The 23138-nt window shown below is 35.9% G+C and overlaps 1 protein-coding gene across 6 annotated transcripts in view; it reads right to left on the reverse strand.

Annotated features, from left to right (window-relative positions):
• The window catches only part of LOC134678038 (fasciclin-3-like), a 341696-nt gene that overhangs the window by 131867 nt on the left and 186691 nt on the right, over window positions 1-23138 (reverse strand). For 5 of the 6 annotated variants that reach the window (XM_063536476.1, XM_063536475.1, XM_063536474.1 and 2 more), the window contains exon 2: window positions 16200-16357. In XM_063536476.1, the coding sequence (XP_063392546.1) occupies window positions 16200-16248 (49 nt within the window). In that variant the 5' untranslated portion in view covers window positions 16249-16357. The remainder of the gene's footprint in view (window positions 1-16199; window positions 16358-23138) is intronic. The other variant, XM_063536473.1, reaches the window with a different exon arrangement.

The raw sequence follows: 23138 nt of genomic DNA on the forward strand, positions 1-23138 counted from the left end.
AGCAACAAATCCTAAAAACAAAACAACAAACGTGATTTTTTGCGGTTTTTTTGCGTAATGGTGCGGGACCCTTCGTGCGCGAGTCCGACTTGCACATGGCCGATTTTTTTATTGTTTTTTCTACTCCCGTACTTTTATTTGTCATTTTAAGGGTCGTGCACACACCTTTAAAAGCCTACCTTATAGTTGTCAAGACAAGTCTTTAGTCTATTCCCCAAAAAAGAATTTGTGCATACACGCAGTATCTTTTTGGCGATTTTACGATACTTCGTGTAATGACCACTTAAAAAATGTTGAATGAAATATAGTGTTGTTGCCATCCTTATTTTAAATGTCATCTGTGACAAATAAGTGAACCATAGACATGTTTTTTTTTATTCCATTCATTCATTCATTCTTTTCCCGCCCGTACCCTCCATTTTTGCTACTTCTTGAATTAAAAAGATTTGTTAAATTTTCAATTTTATTTCAAAGTAAATGCTTGGTCGTAGAAAAAGTATTGTATGCAACGTTGTTTAACTGAGTCAAAAAACACTCGTGGCGTCTTCATTAACAATTTTCGGCTTCGCCTCAAATTGTTACTCACGCCACTCGCGTTTTTTGACCTCTCTTAAACAACGGTTGCATAAAATACTATTATTTTATGTGAATTTTACGTTAGTTATTTTTAGAATTAAGTAGAGCTTTTACTGTGTAGGTAGGACACAAAAATGTTAAGTCTCTTTTTCTATTATGTAACTTATTAAGTTATTATGTACGGTGGTAAAGCGAATAATTAAGTTCAAAAATGTAAAATGTGACATTATCTATGAAAAGTGACCTTATTGTCGATGGCGCTTACGCCATTATTAACGATGGTCCGTTATAAATACAATGCCGCGCGACGCTGTGTAGCGTAAGCGCCATCGACAATAAGGTCCCTTTTCATAGATAATGCCCCATATATGTATGTCTCATGCCTAAACTAACAAGAGTACAACTGTCCATACTTTTTACTTACAGGCACATAAAAGCTTATTATCTTCTTAATACGGAGTATGTAGAAAACTGCATTTTACCTGTAAAAAAACAAAAAAAATATCAATATGAAATCTTGTATATTTGACGTGGCATGCAATTTATAGTTTTATATTTCACTACGAAGTATATGGTCTATTTATATTTATACATATGTACATATATCTATCATCAGCATTTTACATTGCTTAAGTAAACCTATTACAGCGCTGCCACGAGGGTTTAAAATTATCAAAATGTCAACTGTTTTTTTGGCCCATTTTGTTTTGAATTGCATCAAAGTTTTAAAAATGTTATTTCAATAAATCTTATCGGATATCTATAGGAATAATAATTAAGATCAAATAACTTAAAATGATAGTAGTAACTGTGACGTCTGTTACAATTCAAGGTGCTGGCAAAACTGACAATGTATTGGACACAGAAAAGGCCATATTTCTGCAAGTTTCCGGTCGACTAGATATTACGATAATAAAAAAACGGTTTAAATAAACACCTGCACCGTCAGTAATGAGAGCGCGCGCCCACGTGTCGGCAGCGGCCCATTCGCATACGATACGGTACGGATTTTGTCCCAGGGACGTTGCGGATGCAGATTTTTTGACATCCACGGATGCGGATGCCGATATTTAAAACCTCACATCCGCGGATGCGGATGCGGATGTCAAGATTTGGTACTTAAAAAACGTCAAATATTACATTTTTAGCATTTTTTATTAAAAAAAACCAAACGTTTAGTATTTGAGCAAGAATATAGGTGCGTTTTATTCAATATACATTATCGATCAGCATCTTATGCGGATGCGGATGTTCCGCGGATGCGGATGCGAATATTCGCAACATCCCTGTTTTGTACATAAGGTTATCTAGAAGATATCTCTTTTTAGCTATAAAACCGCCTATAGTTACCTAAATAATTTTTTTTTGTTATTTACAACGCTCGTGAAGTGAAGAATCTTTGCTGACGCTAGAGACGCGAGAGAAAATATTGCTATTGCGATTCTCTAGTATGCAGCTAATAGTTAGCTAATTTTATTCCAGATTTTTTCAGTACTTGAGACTCAAATAAGATAATGGCATATGTATGTACCAGAGTCGTTAAAATTTTTAGTATTATCCTCAGATATGACCTTTTTCTAAAATTATTTGACTAAACTTTGCTTTCGCCTTTCCGAACTGGTGTCATAAAATACATATGTAAAACATAAAAATATAGCCGTAAAATATTTCCCGCAGTGCATTGGAAACGCGTTCGAACCGTATCGGAAATTTGTCGCAGATTCCTATTACGGCTATTTGTTGAAAAAACCGAATACGTGACAGCCGGAGATTTCTCCCATTAGACTCTACAGCTGAAGTATTTGCTCCAAATTGGGTAGATGCTTACACAAGATTGGATGTAAAATTGTGTTCCTACTTGGAGAGCGAATTCACTGAATTACAGGATAAATATAATTAATAAATAAATATTAAGACGACGAGAGATTATTAGACGACCGGTCTGGCCTAGTGGGTAGTGACCCTGCCTGCGAAGCCGATGGTCCTGGGTTCGAATCCCAGTAAGGGCATTTATTTGTATGATGATACAGATATTTGTTCCTGAGTCATGGGTGTTTTCTATGTATTTAAGTATTTGTATATTATATATATCGTTGTCTGAGTACCCACAACACAAGCCTTCTTGAGCTTACTGTGGGACTTAGTCAATTTGTGTAAAGAATGTCCTATAACATTTATTTATTATTTATTTATTTATTAAAGGACATTCTAGCACAAACTGACTAAGCCCCACAGTGATTTGGTGGCCCACCAAAGCTATATTAGTGTTGTGGTACTCAGACTCAGATATCTGTAGATATAATATAAATACGTAGAAAACTGCCATGACTCAAGAACAGGAACAAATATCTGTGCTCGTCACGCAAATAAATGCCCTTACCGGGATTCGAACCCTGGACCATCGGCTTCTCATCCAAACTTAGGTGGTTTTTCGGCTTTGGACTCTCATTTTACTAAGTTGCCAAAGTCTGATCCCTTACAGAAGATCCTTTTGAAAACGGCAGAATTGGTCAACCCAGCATTTAAATATGGCCACCACCACAAAAGCCTTAACTCTTAACAGTCAACTCTAAGCCTTATTACCAACGCATAAGGTTGACCGGTGGTCACTTGATTGTATCGGCGCAGGCGTCGCCATGCGTGGAAGTGGGTCGTCGACCGCCATTGTTTGTGCGCGTGCGTCTAGCGGTACATTAGTATTTAGTACACATGTTACTACTGAACTATTCGAAATAGTAAGACCTTCAAACTGCCTTTCCAGAGGAATGCGGGACTCAACCAACATACAGCTTGGCAAAAAACGGTTGAAATTAAAAAGTGGCAACACTGTAGTCACCTTTCAAACCAATTTATATAAGAAAACGGGACGACAGTAATACAGTGTTGCCACTTTTTAATTCCTACTCTTTTTTGCCACGCTGTAGTATTGGTTTGGTTGCAATCCAGCAGAGCGGATAAGATAACCCCATTGGTTGATTCTCCTCGCATATCCGCTTCAGTGGAAAGGCAGGCTTACGGGGGTCTGTTTTCGAAAATAGAATTGCCATTATTGCCAATCATAAAAATAAATGGCTACATATGATGTAAGAAGTAGACAGTTTTGATTTATAACTCAATGCTTCGTGTTATGTCGACTTGTTCCGTAATTTATGGAAATCCGAAGTTTAAAAAAAAATCTAAAATAAAAAAAAATATTTCAAGAAGGGTATCAAAGTATAAGATTTCAAACATTAGGTACATAAACTTAACAAAATAAATAAATCTAGAGACATAGAAGTTGAAACAAAAAAAATTTGTAAATTCGCCAAAAATATAACACAACATGCCTGAATAATAATGAATGTAACAAACGCAAAATACAAAATTGCTTTTGTGTTATTCCATTATTTGTGTTGTAACACAAAATGATTTGACGCTTATACACTTTGCCATTGACAAAACGCTGGTAGCCTAGAGACAAGAGCGTGCGACTTTCAATCCGAAGGTCACGGGTTCAAACCCCGGCTCGTACCAATGAGTTTTTCGGAACTTATGTTCGAAATATCATTTTATATTTACCACTCGCTTTTCAGTGAAGAAAAACGTGAGGAAACCGGACTAATCCCAACAAGGCCTTAGTTAGTCAATTCTCAGGATTAGTTGTCAAGCGGACCCCCAGGGTCCCATATCAAAATGCCGGGATAACGCGAGGAAGAAGACACATTGCCATTGACACAAAAGTTGTGTTACTTTTGAGTTGCAAGTGATAATTTGGCCGACCTTGCTCACATTTTCACATAAGTCCACAAATTGTATTAAGTTTAGCAACCTTCAATTCACATGTGTAGTTTTTGTATGGGTAGTATTTATACATACTCTGAGGTTGAATTTCATAAATGTTCTTAGTGTATCTCCCCAACATTTGAAGATACCAATATAAATTTTTCAAATTTCGTTTACCTATAATAGTGTACGAGCGAAAACGGTTTTTTTATATATATTTTATAGATACTCCCGACAATCAAACACTACATTATACCACATCGAAACTGTATTGATACAGTTTCGGTGTGGCATAATGTAGTGTTTGTCCGCATTTTCCGCATTCCGCTGTCGGCGGGCCGGATTTGACCCGCGGAACGGGGTTTGAAGAACCCTGCATTAGAGTATTGCGCATCATGAAGAGCTTATTCAAAAGCATTATGCAACTCGTCACACTTTGATATGCATCTACAACTGACTCACGAACTTGCAATAACCTAAAAGGGTCAAGTGATGTAACTAAAATGCGTTTTCATAACACATCACGGCTCCTCTAATATAAGACGACAGCATTTAATTTTTTTAATGTTTTAATATTACAGGGACATTGTTACACAAATTGACTAAGCCCCACGGTAAGCTCAAGAAGGCTTATGTTGTGGGTACTACCCAGACAATGACATGTGACGTCCCACGGGTAAAGGTACCTTATGGCGGTTGGCGCTTACGCTATTATTAACACCGCTGCAATATTATTGCAGCGCTATGCGACGTAAGCCCCAGCCACCATAAGGTACCTTATGCCGCCGAACGTCAAATATGTATATGTAATATAATATACAAATACTTAAATACACAGAAAACATCCATGACTCAGGAACAAATATCTGTGCTCATCACACAAATAAATGCCCTTACCGGGATTTTAACCCAGGGCCATCGGCTTCACAGGCAGGGTCACTATATACCCACTAGGCCAGACCGGACGTCAAAAATATGGACGCTAATAACTTAAGTTTATGTAGATTTTAAAGGTTTTCTATGTAGTAAGGATCGATTGTTTACAAAGTTAAAAGTTTTTGGCAAAAATTTAATTTTTGGTACAAGCTTTTATCGCTGACTGTACTTCTCTTACGACAGACAACTAATACTCATCGAGACAATTCTAAAAACCCCTAACACAATTAGGTTACGTTGTTTCATCACCCAGTTCCTATGGCCAACTCCTAACATCAGATCAGCTCGATGGTACCATAATATTGCATTGTCATCCGATTTATACATGCATGCAAAATTTCAGTTCAATCGGAAACCGGGAAGTGGATCAAATTTAACTTGCAAGATTTGATTACAGACAGACAGGCAACGGTCAGGTGAAACTAAATAAAAGCTTGTAAAAACATAAGGTCCACCGTGGACAGTTAAGAGTGTTGCCGTTTGTACAAGCAATTCCAAAAAAAATACATTTGTCAGTTGCGTATATTATTTCGAATTAATTGTTTTTCTTTATGATATGTTTTATTTTTTCTCAGAAAAGGAAAAGAGAAAAAATGTCTATGAGTACTTACATTATTTTACCTTCTACGTTACCGTCGTACAAAGGATATGAAAAATTGTACCTAATCAAAAAGGAAATACTTTCAACATCTTTGTACATTCCTCATAAACATAATTTAAGAGAATTTCATGCAAAATGATCCGTTTTCTTCTTTTAAATGTACGTTACTGTACACGAATTACAATTATCAATCGGGAATATTAGGCAAAGCTCTGCTTAGGTGGCGCCACTAGCACATACAGTAAATAAACCTCATTGACATCATCAATGACACATCATGAGTCACTAGGTCAATCGCATGACTGGTGGTTTCTGCCTCTCTATCACTCTTGCTTATTCGATCGATAGAAAGGCAGATAAAGAAATTTCGATTTTCGTGTTTCGCGCTAGGCCTGTAACTAAACCGCCTTGATGCGTCAATGTCATAGTGAAAACTTGTCAAAAAGCTGTTTAAGGCCTAGTATGTATAAGTTACTCTATGGTTTACTAAACAAATTAGTGCTGCACTCTGGCGGCATAACATTGCAGTAATATTCCCTATTGTAATAGTAATCATAAAGGTGACGTAACTTTAATACAGTTTTTCCACATACAATTTACGATAACTTGTTATAATAGTTACGTATTTGAATAGTTTGAGCGAACGAAAATGAAACATGACCTCATTTTTTATGTCGGTAAAGAATGAGATTGGCTTCGCACGGCCACCGGCTTTCCCTTGCACTGTGGTTACAATGAAACTATATAGTCCGTCTAAGCTAACTCTGCACCGGTTTTGACAGAACAAAGTGTGGAAGTATCATTTAAAAACGTGATATTTTCATAGAAATAATCATTTATGACATTTTAGGCTTAGAATTAGGTATAAGATTCTTTATTCTCACTAAGAATTTGTCAATTCACTCATATGAGAACTTAAAACTACACAAATAGATTGATTTTGCATGAAATTAGCGAAAGAACTAATAACATTTAAAAATGCCTTGCCGAGTTAGCTTGTTCCGAGTCTATAATACGAATGTTTTTGGGTGTAACGACCCACGTGCTCTACAGTTCTACAGCATACCTATTGCCCGGCCGAGTGGTCAGGATTTTGATAATTTAAACTATGGTGGGCTCCAGTTTCTATTATAAATCGAGCCTAAAGCAACTGCGACAAGGTATGAAATGGTACAGTCATCAGCAATAGTATCTTACACAACTAGGGCCGCAAAAATATATGACGCGCTCTTATTGCGCTCCAAATAAGAACGTGTCACATATTTTTGCGGCCCTAGTTGTGTAAGATACTATTGCTGATGACTGTACAAGTTGTACCAGTACAACGAGCTGCAAAAATGCATGACCATTTTATGAATAAATTATAATCATAATGTGTGTAAATTTGACTGTATGTATGTGGCTACATATGTGACGTCCCACGAGAAAAGGTACCTTATGGCGGCTGGCGCTTACGCTATTATTAACGCCATAATATCATTGCGGCGCTATGCGACGTAAGCGCCAGCCGCCATAAGGTACCTTTTGCCGTGGAACGTCACATATACATTTACATAAGTACATAACTATAGTTCGTTTTTTTAGCATTAGAAATAAGGTAAACAATTTTGATGTGTCTTTTAATCTAAAAACACATTTTAAAAATAAGTTACGGCAAATATGTAACATTTATGAATCTAATACGATCATTTATATTCTTCTGCTTTCATAAGTAATGGTTATTGATTTTTAAAAAGCGTTTTTAATTAAAATACATGTCAAGATCGCTTACCTTCTTCCAAGTTCTTTCTAATGCTAAAAAAAACGAACTATAACGCTGGATAATACAGGTTGAAAAAAATACATTATCTTTAATATATTACAACAGCTGAGCTAAAAGTAAGAAAGTTAAATAGAAAACAAGAAGTATGACTGTTTGATAAGTTACCCGAGTTCCCATTTGTTTAAAACTTTGTAAAAGTTTGTAGAAAATAACGCTTTTTCCTTAAGACTCTCCTTAATGTCTGAAAAAGGTTCTTGGTTTTACCTGTAAATATGTACAATAGTTATTTGTTTCACTCGGGGGCAAAGTTGTTGTTTAACCGCTCGTGCTAATATTGATTGATATACCCGGGCAAGAGAAAGATTACAAAATTGAAATCAGAATGAATTCGAAAAATTGAATCTTGAGCGTGGCGAGGGTTTCAAAGCACGAGGGTTAAACAAAATTTGCCCCCGAGTGAAACACAATTTTTTTTACCACGCCAACCCGAAGCAAATATTAAATGTAAATATCAAACAAAATCAAACCAAATAAAATCCAAATGAATGTTATTAAATATTTATCATCCAAAATCATCATTTAAAAGTTAATTCTACCTGAAAACATAAGAAAACAACTCAGCCTTTGATTACTTTGCCTCACATGTGAATAAAATGCAACTTTGTTATCAGTTTTTGAAGTGCAAAATAAGCCGAGCCGAGCTGGTGTGGTGAGAACAGTATTATCTTCAAAGCTAGTCTATATTATAGCTTTGATGCAGAATAACGTACTTTAGTCAATTTAATTAATTATTTTATTTTACGTTTATTAAAATTAATTCAAAATAACACCTTGTATAATATGACATACAGATAGAGCAACCTGCTTTTGTTATTGTAATTCAAAATTTAAATTTAACACACAACTTTAACATTCACCACAAATACTTACACAATTTTCAACTTTAATCCTCGGAAGTAAAGTTTAAAATGCTTAATTTTTTTTATCTTCAACCTTATACCCTAATATAAACACCTTGAACGCAACAGAGCATGTCTATAAAACCTGACCATCACTGAACAATCCTGAACTCTATTCCGACTACATAAGGTATACTATTAGACAAGTGTGATATGACCGTTAAAACAGATGTCAGAAGGGGGGGTTTTCATTGACTCGTCTTTTCATAATGACTGACGCAAGGTGTATAACCGACTTCAAAAAATCGGCCAAGTGCGAGTCGGACTCGCGCACGAAGGGTTCCGTACATTGCGCAAAAGCGGTAAAAAATCACTTTTGTTGTATGGGAGCCCCACTTAAATATTTATTTTATTTTGTTTTTGGTGTTAGATGTTATAGCAGCAACAGAAATAAAGCATCTGTGAAAATTTCAACTGTCTAATATGTAGCTATCACGACGGATCATAACTGTCATGAGATACAGCCTAGTGACAGACAGTCAGACAGTCAGACTGTGGAGTATTAGTAATACATATTAGGGTCCCGTTTTTACCCTTTGGATACGGAACCCCAAAAATGATAGCTATGTACATATATGTTTTCCATTGATTTATTTATTTTATTACGGTTTTTAGAGTTCCGTACCTCAAAAGGAAAAAAACGGAACCCTTATAGGATCACTCGTGCGTCTGTCTGTCTGTCCGTCTGTCACAGCCTATTTTCTCCGAAACTAATAGACCAATTAAGTTGAAATTTGGTACACATATGTAAGATTGTGACCCAAAGACGGACATGTAACGTAAACAAATGAATTTTAAACATAGGGGGCACTTTTGGGGGGTAAATGAGAAAATAAAAAATAAAGTTTTTTAAACTATATCGTGTTATATATCAAATGAAAGAGTTCATTATAAGAATCTCAAATATATTTTTTTTATAATTTTAAAATAAACAGTTTAGAAGTAATTCAAGAAAATAGGCAAAAAATTACCATTCCCCCCCCTTTATCTCCGAAACTACTGGGTCTAAATTTTTGAAAAAAATACATAAAATAGGTCTTTACCCATAGATAACAGGAAAACCTATTAGAAATATGCAGTCAAGCGTGAGTCGGACTAATTATGTACTTAGTTTTTGATCCGACCCCTACGGGTTTTTTAAAGGCAATTCACTCGCGTTTCGTTTTCAATTGTTAAAAATTGAGTAATGTACGGAACCCTTGGAACGCGAGTCCGCCTCGCACTTGGCCGGTTTTCTTAAAGTCAACATCTCTATTCCAATGTAACCTCAAAATCTGCATAAACCCAACCCATCATACATTGAGCATTGCATCACAATAGTTACACATAATGCACCTGCACTGATTATGCAACTTTATTGCTCATAAATGGACCCTAACGGCTTAGTAATAAGGCTCACGTTAGGTCATGGTGTAGGCTTTGCCTAGACTGACTCAGTCAGACTCATGCATGACGGCATGTAGTGATTAGCCTAGGTATTATGTTAGTACTAGCAGAGAGAATAGAGTATATAGAGGGTTATTTCATAGAAAATTTTGTAGTGCCGTAAATTTACTCCCATCTTTCGACACAGTATTGAATAAAAATATAAAAACACCTATACCTGGATAAATGTTATTTTGGAACTCCATAATTATGACTTCTTTGACCCATGCTCTTTCACTGATAATGTATTAAAATTGTAAAATATTAAACGGTACGCCATCTATATACATTAGAGGCCAAAGGTATGGCGCCATCTATTCTAGCATTATTTTTTCTTGATTTTCCGAGGCACGTGACACGTTCTATTCTTAGACTTTACGTGTTACATATATCTTTGATACTGTAGGTACGAGTATTAGAATAAGCTTTTGCTCTGTGCCGTATGGGTGATATATGGAACCTAAACCTATTTTACAGTTAAAAAGTCTAAACAAATTGGATGGAATTGAATTTAAGCTGTTGTGAGACATACTAACATTGAACAATTCTACGGTTTAGACTCACTTGTTTTTAGTCACTCGCGCGACTAGTTACTAAAAACAAGTGAGTCTAAACCGTAGAATTATTCTAAATTGGATGGAATTACAATTTATTGAACTAAAATATATTAAATGTATACCACACTGTACCTATACTACCGACATATAAGCTTATACAAATTATTACAGTAATATGTACATACTTTGGAGGTAATAGCAATTGGTAGGTACCTACTTATAACAGAGATCGGATACGATAAGATTTTCTTTTGTGTTTTGGACACAAAGATTAATTTAATAATCATTACAACATTTACAACCCTAAAATAAACAATACACTCTTTTTGTTCGGGCAGTCGTGTAATAACAAAACAACTGGTTCGAATCCTGGTAAGGGCATTTATTTGTATTATGATACCTACAGATATTTGTTCCTGAGTCATGGTTTGTCAAAATGTCCTATAATATTTATTTATTTTATTAAAAGTAGTGTACCTTATGCTAGTTTACCACCATCGAGGTATCACACACGGAAATGAATCAGTTGACCAACGAGTATGTGGTCACAAGTCACATATCTAGGTCACATTCGCTATGTTCTAGGATGAATCATGAATACCTAATCACGATGATTCAACTAGGTCCAACTGTAATTAGTATAATTACCTAGCATTAGGCATATGTCATACCGACGGCGAGAACGTACCTACTTAAATAACGATCAAATGTGTAGGTCGATTTTTATTTCTTTGACGATTTTATTTAGATTTCGTTAAAATTTGGTGGATAGATTGAGTTCCACCTCTTTACTTTACCGTATGTCCAAAAATATATTTCTCTGAGTTACCAAAATGTAGCTATTTTTGTAGGTCTCTATTGTTTCCCAAAAGGTTTTAAGTCAAAATGTATTGTTTGTCCGCAATTTCGTTAGTCATAATTTAATTGATTCTGAAACGCGTCACTTTTTTAGGATTGCCATAAGACAAACCTAAAACCTAACCTATCTATAGGATAACCTTACCAAAAAACCTGAAAAGTTAACGGTTTCAGTTTTATGACTAATGATAATCTGACAAACAATACATTATGACTTAAAACTTTATGGGAAACAAAGGGACCCCTATTTTGGTAACCAAAACAATTTATGTATTTTTGTAAGAAATTTTAATTATTAAATTCTGGCCAAAATGGGACACTCTGACAACACCGATTGTCGCATGTGTGGTGAAGAGGAAGAGACAGTGAAAGCTTAATGTGTGAATGTCACGCCCTCGCCAGACAAAGAATGAAGGACTTTGGAGCAGGATATCTGGAACCAAAGGACTTTAAAACGCTACCCATGAGCAGGGCTCGGAAACCGGTATTTGCTCCATACAAAAATACCGGTATTATTACGTTCTTTTTCGTTCTTTGGTTTATTATTTCTTTTTTAATTGGACAATCTGATAACACAAATTCGTAACCTAAATACATGATCCAGTCTTACGTAAAGAGCATAAAATAATTCTAAATATTGGTCTATTTGGGGGTTTTCAAAAAATACCGGTTCCGAGCCCTGCCCATGAGCTCCATCATCCGACACATGGATATGATGGGAAAAGCTCTTGAGTAGCTGACGGGTCTTCTCTAGGGGGTAACTGCACAAAAGATCCCTATGGGTCGAAGTGTATCCGCAAGGGACCCCGAAAACAATAAGATAAGATAAGATAAGATTTTTTTAAACTTTCTATAACACTACTTAACTCTCGTTACTGTCGCCGGTAGGACGGCTGCCGTACTAGGTATAGTTAGGCATTAAACGTTAGCACTGACCTTCCGAATGACGAATTAGTATTTAGTCATGGTTAATGACTAGTACCGTTTAATGGGCGAAACGTGACAGTCATGTTTTTTACAGTACATACATATGGTGCTATTTTACCGCCCTAGCGCGGAATCTTTTTGATGTAGGTAATGAATTATATATAATTATATCTATCAAAAAGAATAGCTGACGCCACCGGTGACCGTAGATCTGGCAGCTTCCTCGCGCAAAGAATAAGTATTGCGATACAGCGAGGAAATGCTGCCAGCATCTACGGCACCATGCCGCAGGTGGATATTTTGTAATAATTTATTTTAAGTTTAGTTTTATTTATTTTTAGATATAGTTTAAGTTTTGTAGGTTAGTTATTTAATTATGTTTTTATAAGTAGTATGTATATTAAGTTCGAATGTAATAAATAATTATAAATTATCGCCATTGACATATTACTTCGTAAAGACGGGCCTTACGGATAGTAGTCTATAGTTCGTTTTTTTAGCATAAAGGTGACATTCCATTTCCAACGACAGCTGCATTACTGTTCATTTTACTATGGAAATTGACAATGACATTGACGCGATCAGTACCAGTAGCTGCGGTTAGAAATGGAATGTTACCATTAGAAAGAACTTGAAAGAAGGTAAGCGATCTTGAGATCGATTATTCGCCCCTGTAAACCCCCATATAGCAAATTTCATCGATATCGTTAGAGCCGTTTCCGAGATCCTCGAAATATGCCTATATATAAATAAAATAAACAAGAATTGCTCGTTTAAAGGTATTAGATAGAGGGCCCGATTCGGATTTTAAAATAGACATCTATTAGACATCATCAAGATACGATAACGATGTGTTTAAGATCTAACCTGTCAAATTGACATTTGCGCGATTCTGGAGATACTCTTGAATGATTTTCACAGGATATGACTTGGAGATCCAATTCACATCTAATAGACATCTTACTCTATCTAACGAAAAAGTGACATTGGTTGCCCGAATTGCGCTGCAAAAGAGAACTAGTTGATATCTAAACTATAACGTATCTAGAATGGATCTAGTACGTGTCGTCTCTTGTGGATATCTTGAAGTTCGAATACGGCAGAGATAGATTTAGATAGATGTATGATCCCACGAGTGTGGAGGAAGCACATGAGCGTAGTCTGTGTACTGATCGCCGACAGACACCTCAATATTGTAAACACGGGCTTCCGGGGTATTGTTTTAGGGAAATTAGGGTTCCTTAGAGGCTAGGGGTACAAGAAAGCGCTGGTGGCCTAGCGGTAAGAGCGTGCGACTTGCAATCCGGAGGTCGCGGGTTCAAACCCCAGCTCGTGCCAATGAGTTTTTCGGAACTTATGTACGAAATATCATTTGATATTTACTAAGTCGCTTTTCGGTGAAGGAAAACATCGTGAGGAAACCGGACTAATCCCAATAAGGCCTAGTTTCCCCTCTGGGTTGGAAGGTCAGATGGCAGTCGCTTTCGTAAAAACTAGTGCCTACGTCAAATCATGGGATTAGTTGTCAAGCGGACCCCAGGCTCCTATGTGGGCGAGGAAGAAGATAGGCTAGGGGTACAATTGCGGCTCTTAAACTATTCGACGCCAATGAGAGATATATCCGCACTGCAGGTCCCACGCCAAAGACGGATTAATCCGTCACAGGCCACAGAGCAACACAGACCTACGTGCATATGAATAAAGTCTAATTTCAGTTATGACTCTTCGATGACGGGGCGTCCAGATTTTGTGTTTGACACTGCGTCGAAAGGGTTAAATCCACACAAAAAATTATCACTTAAGACTCTTAAGAGTTCTTAGATCATTGAAAACAAAACTTGTGACTCTTAAAGCTACAATATTATTGTTGATTTTTGCTGTCTGGCTTTTTTTCTAATTTTTTAAAAAGTTTGAGGGACAGTCGAGTTCCCAAATAATATATATTTATAAGCCAACGTTCTAAATAGTAAATTATGTATTAAACAAGAATTTACGAAAGAGTGTGAATTGAAGCCCGAAGTCGAAGGCGTTTATTACCACGAGTTCGTAATATCTGTACACAATATTTTTCATCATACTTGTGAGGGAAAAAGGTAAATAAAAAACTGCCTAATTTCGTACGTACATTACTGCCCTAGGTCATAATTTAGGATTTACGGACCGTATCGCCTACGTGTAATACCTTTTACGAGCAAGTGTGACGAAAAACAATGAATACCTACCTCAACACCAGCGTTACGTAAAATCCAAACAACATTAAACGACGGAACCCGACGTTCAGTTCAATGTCTCGGTCATGTTCGCGTAAATATTTACGTTTCGGCTGCGCCCGCGCATGATCTGATGCGCGCCGTGTTTCAAGAATGCAACTGACAGACTTATGAATTTTAGAAAAGTGATTTGTCGAAGAACGGCTGAATAACCATGATATTATCGGCGCGATTCGGAAAATGAATTAGAAATGCACTAGATATGAAATAGTAAAGATATGTGACGTTCTACTGCAAAAGGTTTATGGCGGCTGGCGCTTACGCTATTATTAACGCCGCTACAATATTCAGCCGGGGCAATGGTACCTTTTGCCGGGGAACGTCACATATCTTTACTATTTCACCCCTTATTCATAAACGCGATACAAACCTTAATTAACGAATAATCGTTTGTCTTTATCTGTCATCTTGACTTATGTCTTTGTAAGAAAGGGATGTCATACCTAATTTAACTAAATCGGGCCCGTAAAGTTTTATAAGGGGGTTAATATACAGTGTGGAAAGATAAGTCGGGCCCTGAAGGGAAACTACCTTAAATCCTTAAGCTGGCTCATTTTACTTAAAGGAAACATTCCTTTATTTTTAAAAAGAAATAAAACTGCATTCAAAGATTTTCTAAAACTCGCTTGCCTCGCCCGGGACTCGAACCGACTAAAAATTCCAAAAAATAAACACTCGCAATTTTATTACACTAGTCGATACAGTTAATGTTAATGATAACATTTCTCCAAGAAACATAAGGACTTACACTTGTCTGTCGTACAAAATATCCATAAAATCGAATATTTAGTACTCAAGATTTTTTTAGACAAGCAAAATTTAAGAAACAAAAGAAAAATCTTTGAATGCAGTTTTGTTTCTTTTTAAAAATAAAGGAATGTCTCCTTTAAGTAAAATGAGCCAGCATAAGGATTTAAGGTAGTTTCCCTCCGGGGCCCGACTTATCTTTCCACCCTGTATAATAAAACTAGTAAGGTTTTCTAATTAGTTTTTCAGCTATAGCTATCAGGGCCAAAGATTTTATGGCCCAGAAAAACTAAGTAAAAATAGATAGAGTTAGACCAAGAAAAGTCTGCAGCGACCTTGATAGCACACGCAGTGCAAGTGTTATTTTAAACGTCAAACTTCTATGAAATTATGACGTATAAATAACACTTGCACTGCGTGTGCTATCAAAATCGCTTTTCTCGGTCTAACTCTATCTGCCTATGACTGTTTTTTTTTTCAATAAAGAAAATAAAATAATAATAAAATAGTTACTCTACTTAGGTCTTTCAATCGTCTTCTAATAGTTTTTGCTATAATAACTCTCAGGTATCAAACATTTTTCGAGCTCAGAAAAACTATGTAAAAATAGATAATATATAAGATGTAGTTTCTAAGTATAGTTTGCCTTTTTTTTTATTACTCACCAATTATAGGTAGGTATCTTTGCTTGGCCCTATGGTTGACTGGTAGAGAACGCCATTTGGCATTAAGTCCGCCATTTGTACATTGTTGTATATATTTTGTGCAATAAATTTTAAATAAATAGATATAAATAATATAACTAAATCTAAATCTCACCTGATACGACGGCGACGAACAACAGTAGAAACGCGGGAAAAGCAGCCATCTTGGAACTTTAACTTTTTAAACTCACTCAGCACAGCATAACTAGACCAATTTAAAAAAAACGTATCCTTCGACCGGTTCCGCTGTCCTGCTCACTCACTGCGCGCACTCTGAAACAAAAAATGGGAGTTATGTAGGTTTCTGGAGTTCCGTTGCCATGAGTTATTGGGTCTGTCAAAAAACATTGGGTCTGTGTTTGAAAAATATGAGAAATCTTTTTAGTTACACAAAAATAAAATTACAAGCAGTACTAGTAGTAAATTAATACCTAATCACATTATTGTACACAACACAGGTACATAAACACGGGTACAAAGGCGAACTTATCCATATAAGTAATCTCTTCCATCCAACGTTTTTACAATTTTTTTAAAGAAATCTTAGTTTTTATAACACTACATTTATATGGCCCACTTATTAAAAAATAAAAAGTTCAGGCATAAAAACAAAAAAGCGCGTTTTTTGAAAACGCTCAAATATCAATATACCTACCACAATACATATAATAGTTAAAAAAAAATCAAGCAAAGTAAACACATTTTACGGTACACTTTCATCGTTTTCCAGTTATAAACGTCTAACTACATTACATTATTTACATTCCACTATCAGATAAATGCAATCTCAACTAGCTTTCTCGTAAACTATCGACTTATCTCGAAAACTACGGAACCCTTATCTATAAAACGGATCTCACTTCAACGCGGACGCTTTTTTTTAAATAAAAGTCACAGATTAGGCAATTTGAAGCGTTCCAGAACTGATGAGCCGCGACTTTGTAATCCAAAACGACTTAACTACCTTCAAATATCATACAAAATTGTCACTTTTCTTCCCAAAACTTTGGGGTGGCTAGAACTTTCTGATCCAAAATGACGTATGTACCTTTAAAAGTCATACAAAATTGCCATTTAGCTTTTGATAGGTCCCGTAGCGGCCACGCTTTTTCTGAGAAACACAGGTCAGAACGGTTTTGGGGGAAAAAATGAGCTAATGCTAGATGGGATCGAGATTTGATATTCAGATTTATGTTAAAATGTTATTGGAATCCGGGTTTTAACTAGAGATGCCCCGAATGGGGAATGGCATAGAGCACAGTAGTTGTAAGCAGCACAGTTGGCGTAATTAAGTTTATGGCGAATGGCATGACGTGCGAATGCGAACATTTTGAGTCACAATTATTATGACAACTATTCGCCAACAAAGCACAACGTTTGCTAAGATATATTATTATGTACCTATCATATTTTTATGTTGAACAGAATTAATGAATGTAGGTTAGAGTCAATCAAATCAGACCCATGATAAAAATAAAATATTTTGTAATCAACAAATGCTTTTAAACGTGCCTTCGTATTTAACTAAATATTAATTTCCAAGAATACATTTTAAGTATTAAATATACATAGGTATGTATATTTCTCTCTCTGCACCAACTGTACATAATAAAAAAACCAAAAAAAAAAAACTGTAAACAATATTTGCTTTTGGGTCGTTATGACATTCTGCCACTACGCCTATTAAAAAAAACAATAAACGATGTTTGCTATATTTTGCAGTTTTATTTATAAATTTAAATACATTTTTTATTTTTATATTTGCACGCAGCACAAAATAGAAATATAAATAACTGTAAACAACTACAGTTTTATAAATATTTGAAAAGTATTTGTTCAAATCTAAACATACTCGAAACCCAAGTGTCTGTAAACTACAGAACGGACACCTCAAACTAGTCAACTAGTTGGACCGGTTATCTCCGGGTTCTGTTACAAACTTACTATAAAACGAAATATACGACATTATGATTATACGGGGCATTATCTATGAAAAGGGACCTTAATGTCGATGGCGCTTACGCCGCACAGCGCCGCGCGGCATTGTATTTATGACGGAGCATCGTTCATAATGGCGTAAGCGACATCGACAATAAGGTCCCTTTTCATAGATAATGTCACATAGGCGGTTAGGCCGTTTTGGTTTTGGGCTTTGGAAGGATGCACGTAGAAAGGCGTTTTTTACTGTTACTCAAAAAAAGGAACGAGTTAGAAATTGTATGGAGTTTTTTGGACTTGTTTTAAAAAAGGATGTATAAGAGCCACGGAAGTTTAATTGACCGAGTGAAGCCTACAGCCACTAAAAAGTACACAAAAGGTAAAAAATCTAAGGAGTTTTTATAGATAGAATCCTTAAAAATATAGATAGGTACAGTAGAGTTCATAAATATGTATACATTTCTTCGCCTTAATCCATTGCAATAAGGTAAAACAGTGTAAACATATTTATGAACTCGAGTTTAAGCCGACGCTGCAAATTTAGAAGAAATCTAGAACTAAGGAGCAGAGGGCAATTTAGACTGCGGGGTAATTTAAACTACCCATACATATATCATACAACGTATCTTTTTCGCTAACTGGACATATATATATGGCACTCTAGCTAATAATGTAAAACATGAAAGATATTTCGATTAGTTTAAATTACCCCGCAGTCTAAATTGCCCCCCTGCACCTTATATAGGTATAGGCTGTTTAAATTCTGATTCTTTAGACCTAAATATTCTGCCCTAGGTCCATAGTCAACGTATACTCTTATTTTAAGTCAACCTGTAGGTACCTATTGGGGCTCGTTTAACAACAATCGAAAATCCATCAACTTTAAATTTTTGGGTTATTTTAACTCAGAATCGCGAACACTATCGATTTAGAGAGAAAAAAAATTGTCTCAAATTACAGTTTTGTAACGCATTTTCACATACATTTTGTGACACCCAATGAAATGATGTGGAACCAAGACCCAAGTGAAATTTGTATGAAAAACTAGGGACACTTTTGTCTTTGTCTCATTCAATAATTCGTGATTCCGAGCCTAAAAAACCCAAAAGTTGGTGGTTTTTACAAACAACGTAAATGGTACCGTAAAATGGGGTGAGTTGACTGAAATTTGACTTTCAAACCTCGATAAAATTTTATTTTTACATGTGAAAACTGAATGGTGTATATAATAAGTCGTTCGGACGTTTGTATTTTAGTTTGTATTTTATTTTGGGTAGTTCCATTTCATAACTTTGACGATAAAGAGGAAAACCCACCTCACCCCGTAGTGCCTCGTATTTGGGGTGAGAGGGTTTTTCATACAAAGGTGATTTTGGAAGATTGTTGGATCGATTTTTTTTTATTATGCGTATTACTATAGCCCCATTTTAAATTGGAATACATTATTTTTGTAGCAGTAGCCTTAAAAACCCTTCTCACCCCCCTCTCAAACCTTCTCTCCCCATTCATAACCCACCTCTCCCCGCGAAACCTACTCACCCCGTTTTACGGTACCTACCATCTTTTCTGAAAACCCCAAGAAATTTTTGTTAAAATCTGTTTTCCAATACAAACTGATGAGTATTTTATCTCCCATGTTAAATACGTTAATTTATTATGGATAAAAGCTAACAAAGGCTTTTATACAAATTAGAATTTAATCCTCATGATTTTCATATCGAGGTTTCCGATTGACTTCACGGCTCCGTTGAGCGCACTCGGAGATCAAATTTATAAAATTTACATGATATGTATGAAATTAATTTTGTATTAAGGATGACGCTATAGTTCGTTTTTTTAGCATTAGAAAGAACTTGCAAGAAGGTAAGCGATCTTGACATGTCTTTTAATTCAAAAACGCTTTTTAAAAATCAAACACTATTACTTATGAAAGCAGAAGAATATAAATGATCGTATTAGATTTATAAATTTTATAATTGTTACATATTTGCCGTAACTTATTTTTAAAATGTGTTTTTCAATTAAAAGACACGTCAAGATTGTTTACCTTATTTCTAATGCTAAAAACAAACAAACTATAGATCTGACTGGACCAGGGATAGGGCAGTACAAAGGCGAACTTATCCTTCTAAGGGATTTCTTACAGCTAACCAACAAAGTTAGTTAGTATTAGTATTACTTAACCAACCTGAGATAAGAAGTGGAACTACCTATAGCTCCCACTTATGACCCTCTCAATCTGACCCATTTCCATTGCTCTCAAGTGTACAATGAAGAGATTTGCGTGCTAGCGTGCGCGGAACACTTGTGGTTCGTTCGTTTTGCGCTTTTTCGTGCGCCTTTCACACGCACGCAGACGGAGCGTTCGCAAATAAATAACTTGAGAAGATAATTATAGTAGGTACCTAGTTATATATAATCACGTCGCCAAGGTCTGGAATTATCGTGTTGTTTATTATTTTGTGGTAATTATACATATTAATGCGGATGTCTAAAACACTTTTTCACCACACCAGCTCGGAAAGGCTTACTTTGCACTTCAAAAACCGATAGCAAAGATGCATTTTAATCAAAGTAATCAAATATTAATTTTGAGTTGTTTTCTTATATTTGCTGGTAGAATTGACTTTTAAATAATGATTTTGGATGATAAATATTTAATGACATTGATTTGGTTTCATTTTGTTTGATATTTTACATTTAATATTTGCTTCGGGTTGGTGTGGTGACAAATTTTGTGTTTCACTCGAGTACAAATTTTGTTTAACCCTCGTGCTTTGATACCCGAGCAACGCTCAAGATTCCATTTTTAGAATTCAATTTCAATTTTGGACTCTTTCGCTTGCTCAGGTATCAATATTAGCACGAGCGATTAAACAACAATACAAAATAATTATTTAAATGCCAAAGAACGTGTAAAAAAAGTTTTGGCTTGAGTGGCGGAATTTAACTAGTCAAAAATGTTCAGAAAATTGAGCCTGTTTCTGTGACATTATGACAATTGACATTATATATATTAAATTTCAGAACGTTTTTTAAGACTTCCGTCGAATATTTTAACATAATATAAGGGTAAAAAAAGGATATGTTTAAAAATCCGTTTATTTTCTGTCTGTTACCTCTTTACATTTAAACCGCTAATCATTTTACGCAGACGAAATATTGGACAGAAGCTATTATAATTAATATAACAAATGAGACTTAATGTAATCAAGAAGACACAGTCTGGCAAAAAAAGAGTAGAAATTAAAAAGTGGCAACACTGTAGTGTCGTACCGTTCTCTTATATAAATTGAATTGAAAAGGACGACACTACAGTGTTGCCACTTTTTAATTTCTACTCTTTTTTGCCAGGACTGTACCTTAAGTTTTCTTTAAACCACAAGCAAATAAATTACACAGATATTCAAAATATAAAACGAATCGTTTATTGCCGACTGTACCGAAGTAAAAATAAACATGAATCTAATTATATCGTAAATGTTTTGCCAACGCTCCCACTCCCGCGCATCCGCTCCCAAAATAGCCGTCTTTGTCTCACCAGCGCTGGAGGATATCTCTCACGGTCGGTAAGGCCGGCTGTGCAGTGTATTGGATGCATTTGTGTCTGGGTCAGACAGATTTTAAAACTAAAATTGTCATTGTGGAGTCTACTTTTTATCCCATAACTCACGCTTTAAGGTAGTGAAAAACGGGGGTGTAATAAAAAGCAGATTTTGTTTAAAAATTAAGGTACCCAAATTACTAATTCCAACCAGACAAAGATGCGCGCCAAAACTAGTTAGATTATTAACACGCTTTTTTTCTCGGTAATAAAAAATGCTAGTTAGGGGTACAATTTTAAATACAAAAGGAAACGCCTACGCCTAAGGCAGGCCACAGGTGACCCTCGCGCAGGCAGCTTTCTCGCGCAAAGATTGGCCATAGCAATCCAGCGCGGGAACGCTGCCTGCGTGATGGGCACCTTACCAAGGGCGCAAAATTTTGTTAGGTATTTTTAATTTTTAGTATAAACTAAACTATAAACTAAAGTTTATAGTTGTAGTTAATTTTAGTTTTATATTCATTTTATAAAACTTATTATACAATAAACGAGTTTCACTCAAAGGGTGAAATAGTAACTGTAAAAGTGAATTCTTACCGAACTCTATTTGCGATATCTTCACGGCTTGTCGGAGCCTGGTTTACTTCTGTTATCGCCTCGGCTGTTAAACAGGTTCAATGAACGGCATGTTTTGCCTTTCACAGGTGTACAACATATTATAAACAAATAAATATTAAGACGTGAAAAGCATGAAGACAGCAGTATGTAAAGACAATACTCCTAAATCTCCTCTCATTCGCGCTCTTAAATTTCTGAACGCGCTTCTGTCATCATCATCATCATCAGACCTTTATCGCCCACTGCTGAGCATAGGCCTCTCTTCTAGTACGCCACTTGTCCCGGTCCTGAGCTAATCTCATCCAGCAGTGACCCGCAATTTTCCGGATGTCGTCCACCCAACGAGCCAACGGACGCCAGGCGCTCCTTTCATTTGAAAGCGGCCACCATTCTGTTAACATTAAGTGTTTATAAAAAACATATTATTGAGACTTTAACACGCCCTACAGACTAAGTAGTTCTTCTAGTTTCTCACACTGTATTTCATTATAAATGTATATTTATATAACTACCTCACCATTCTATGTTGTTGTTGACACCGGGAGTCCGGTGATTAGTTCGGCTCTGAATGAACATTACATTATCTATAGTAATAAGTGGTAAGCGGTGTGGGCCACACATATTGTAGATATTATAACAATTATAGTTAAATAAGTATAACTTGTAGTGGTTGTTTGTTTACCTAAATAAATGAAAAAAAAAAAAAAAAAAAAAACATTTTAGTCCACCTGCCATCACTCTGCCTAGCAACATGTCCTGCCCAATTCCATGGTTCTGTCTGGGCTCCTGAAAGTGATTTGTTTGCAAGTCGATGGGCAAGTGTATGTAGTATCTGTCTGAGGTATTGCGAGGCGATGGATGGTAGTGGTATTTTATAAAACTGTTTGTAAAGACACACACACACACACACACAGATAGAGATGTGACAGAGTGACATCCCTAGTGCGCAAAACG

Source organism: Cydia fagiglandana, chromosome 27 (genome assembly GCF_963556715.1).
Source record: "Cydia fagiglandana chromosome 27, ilCydFagi1.1, whole genome shotgun sequence".
Lineage (NCBI taxonomy): Eukaryota > Metazoa > Arthropoda > Insecta > Lepidoptera > Tortricidae > Cydia > Cydia fagiglandana.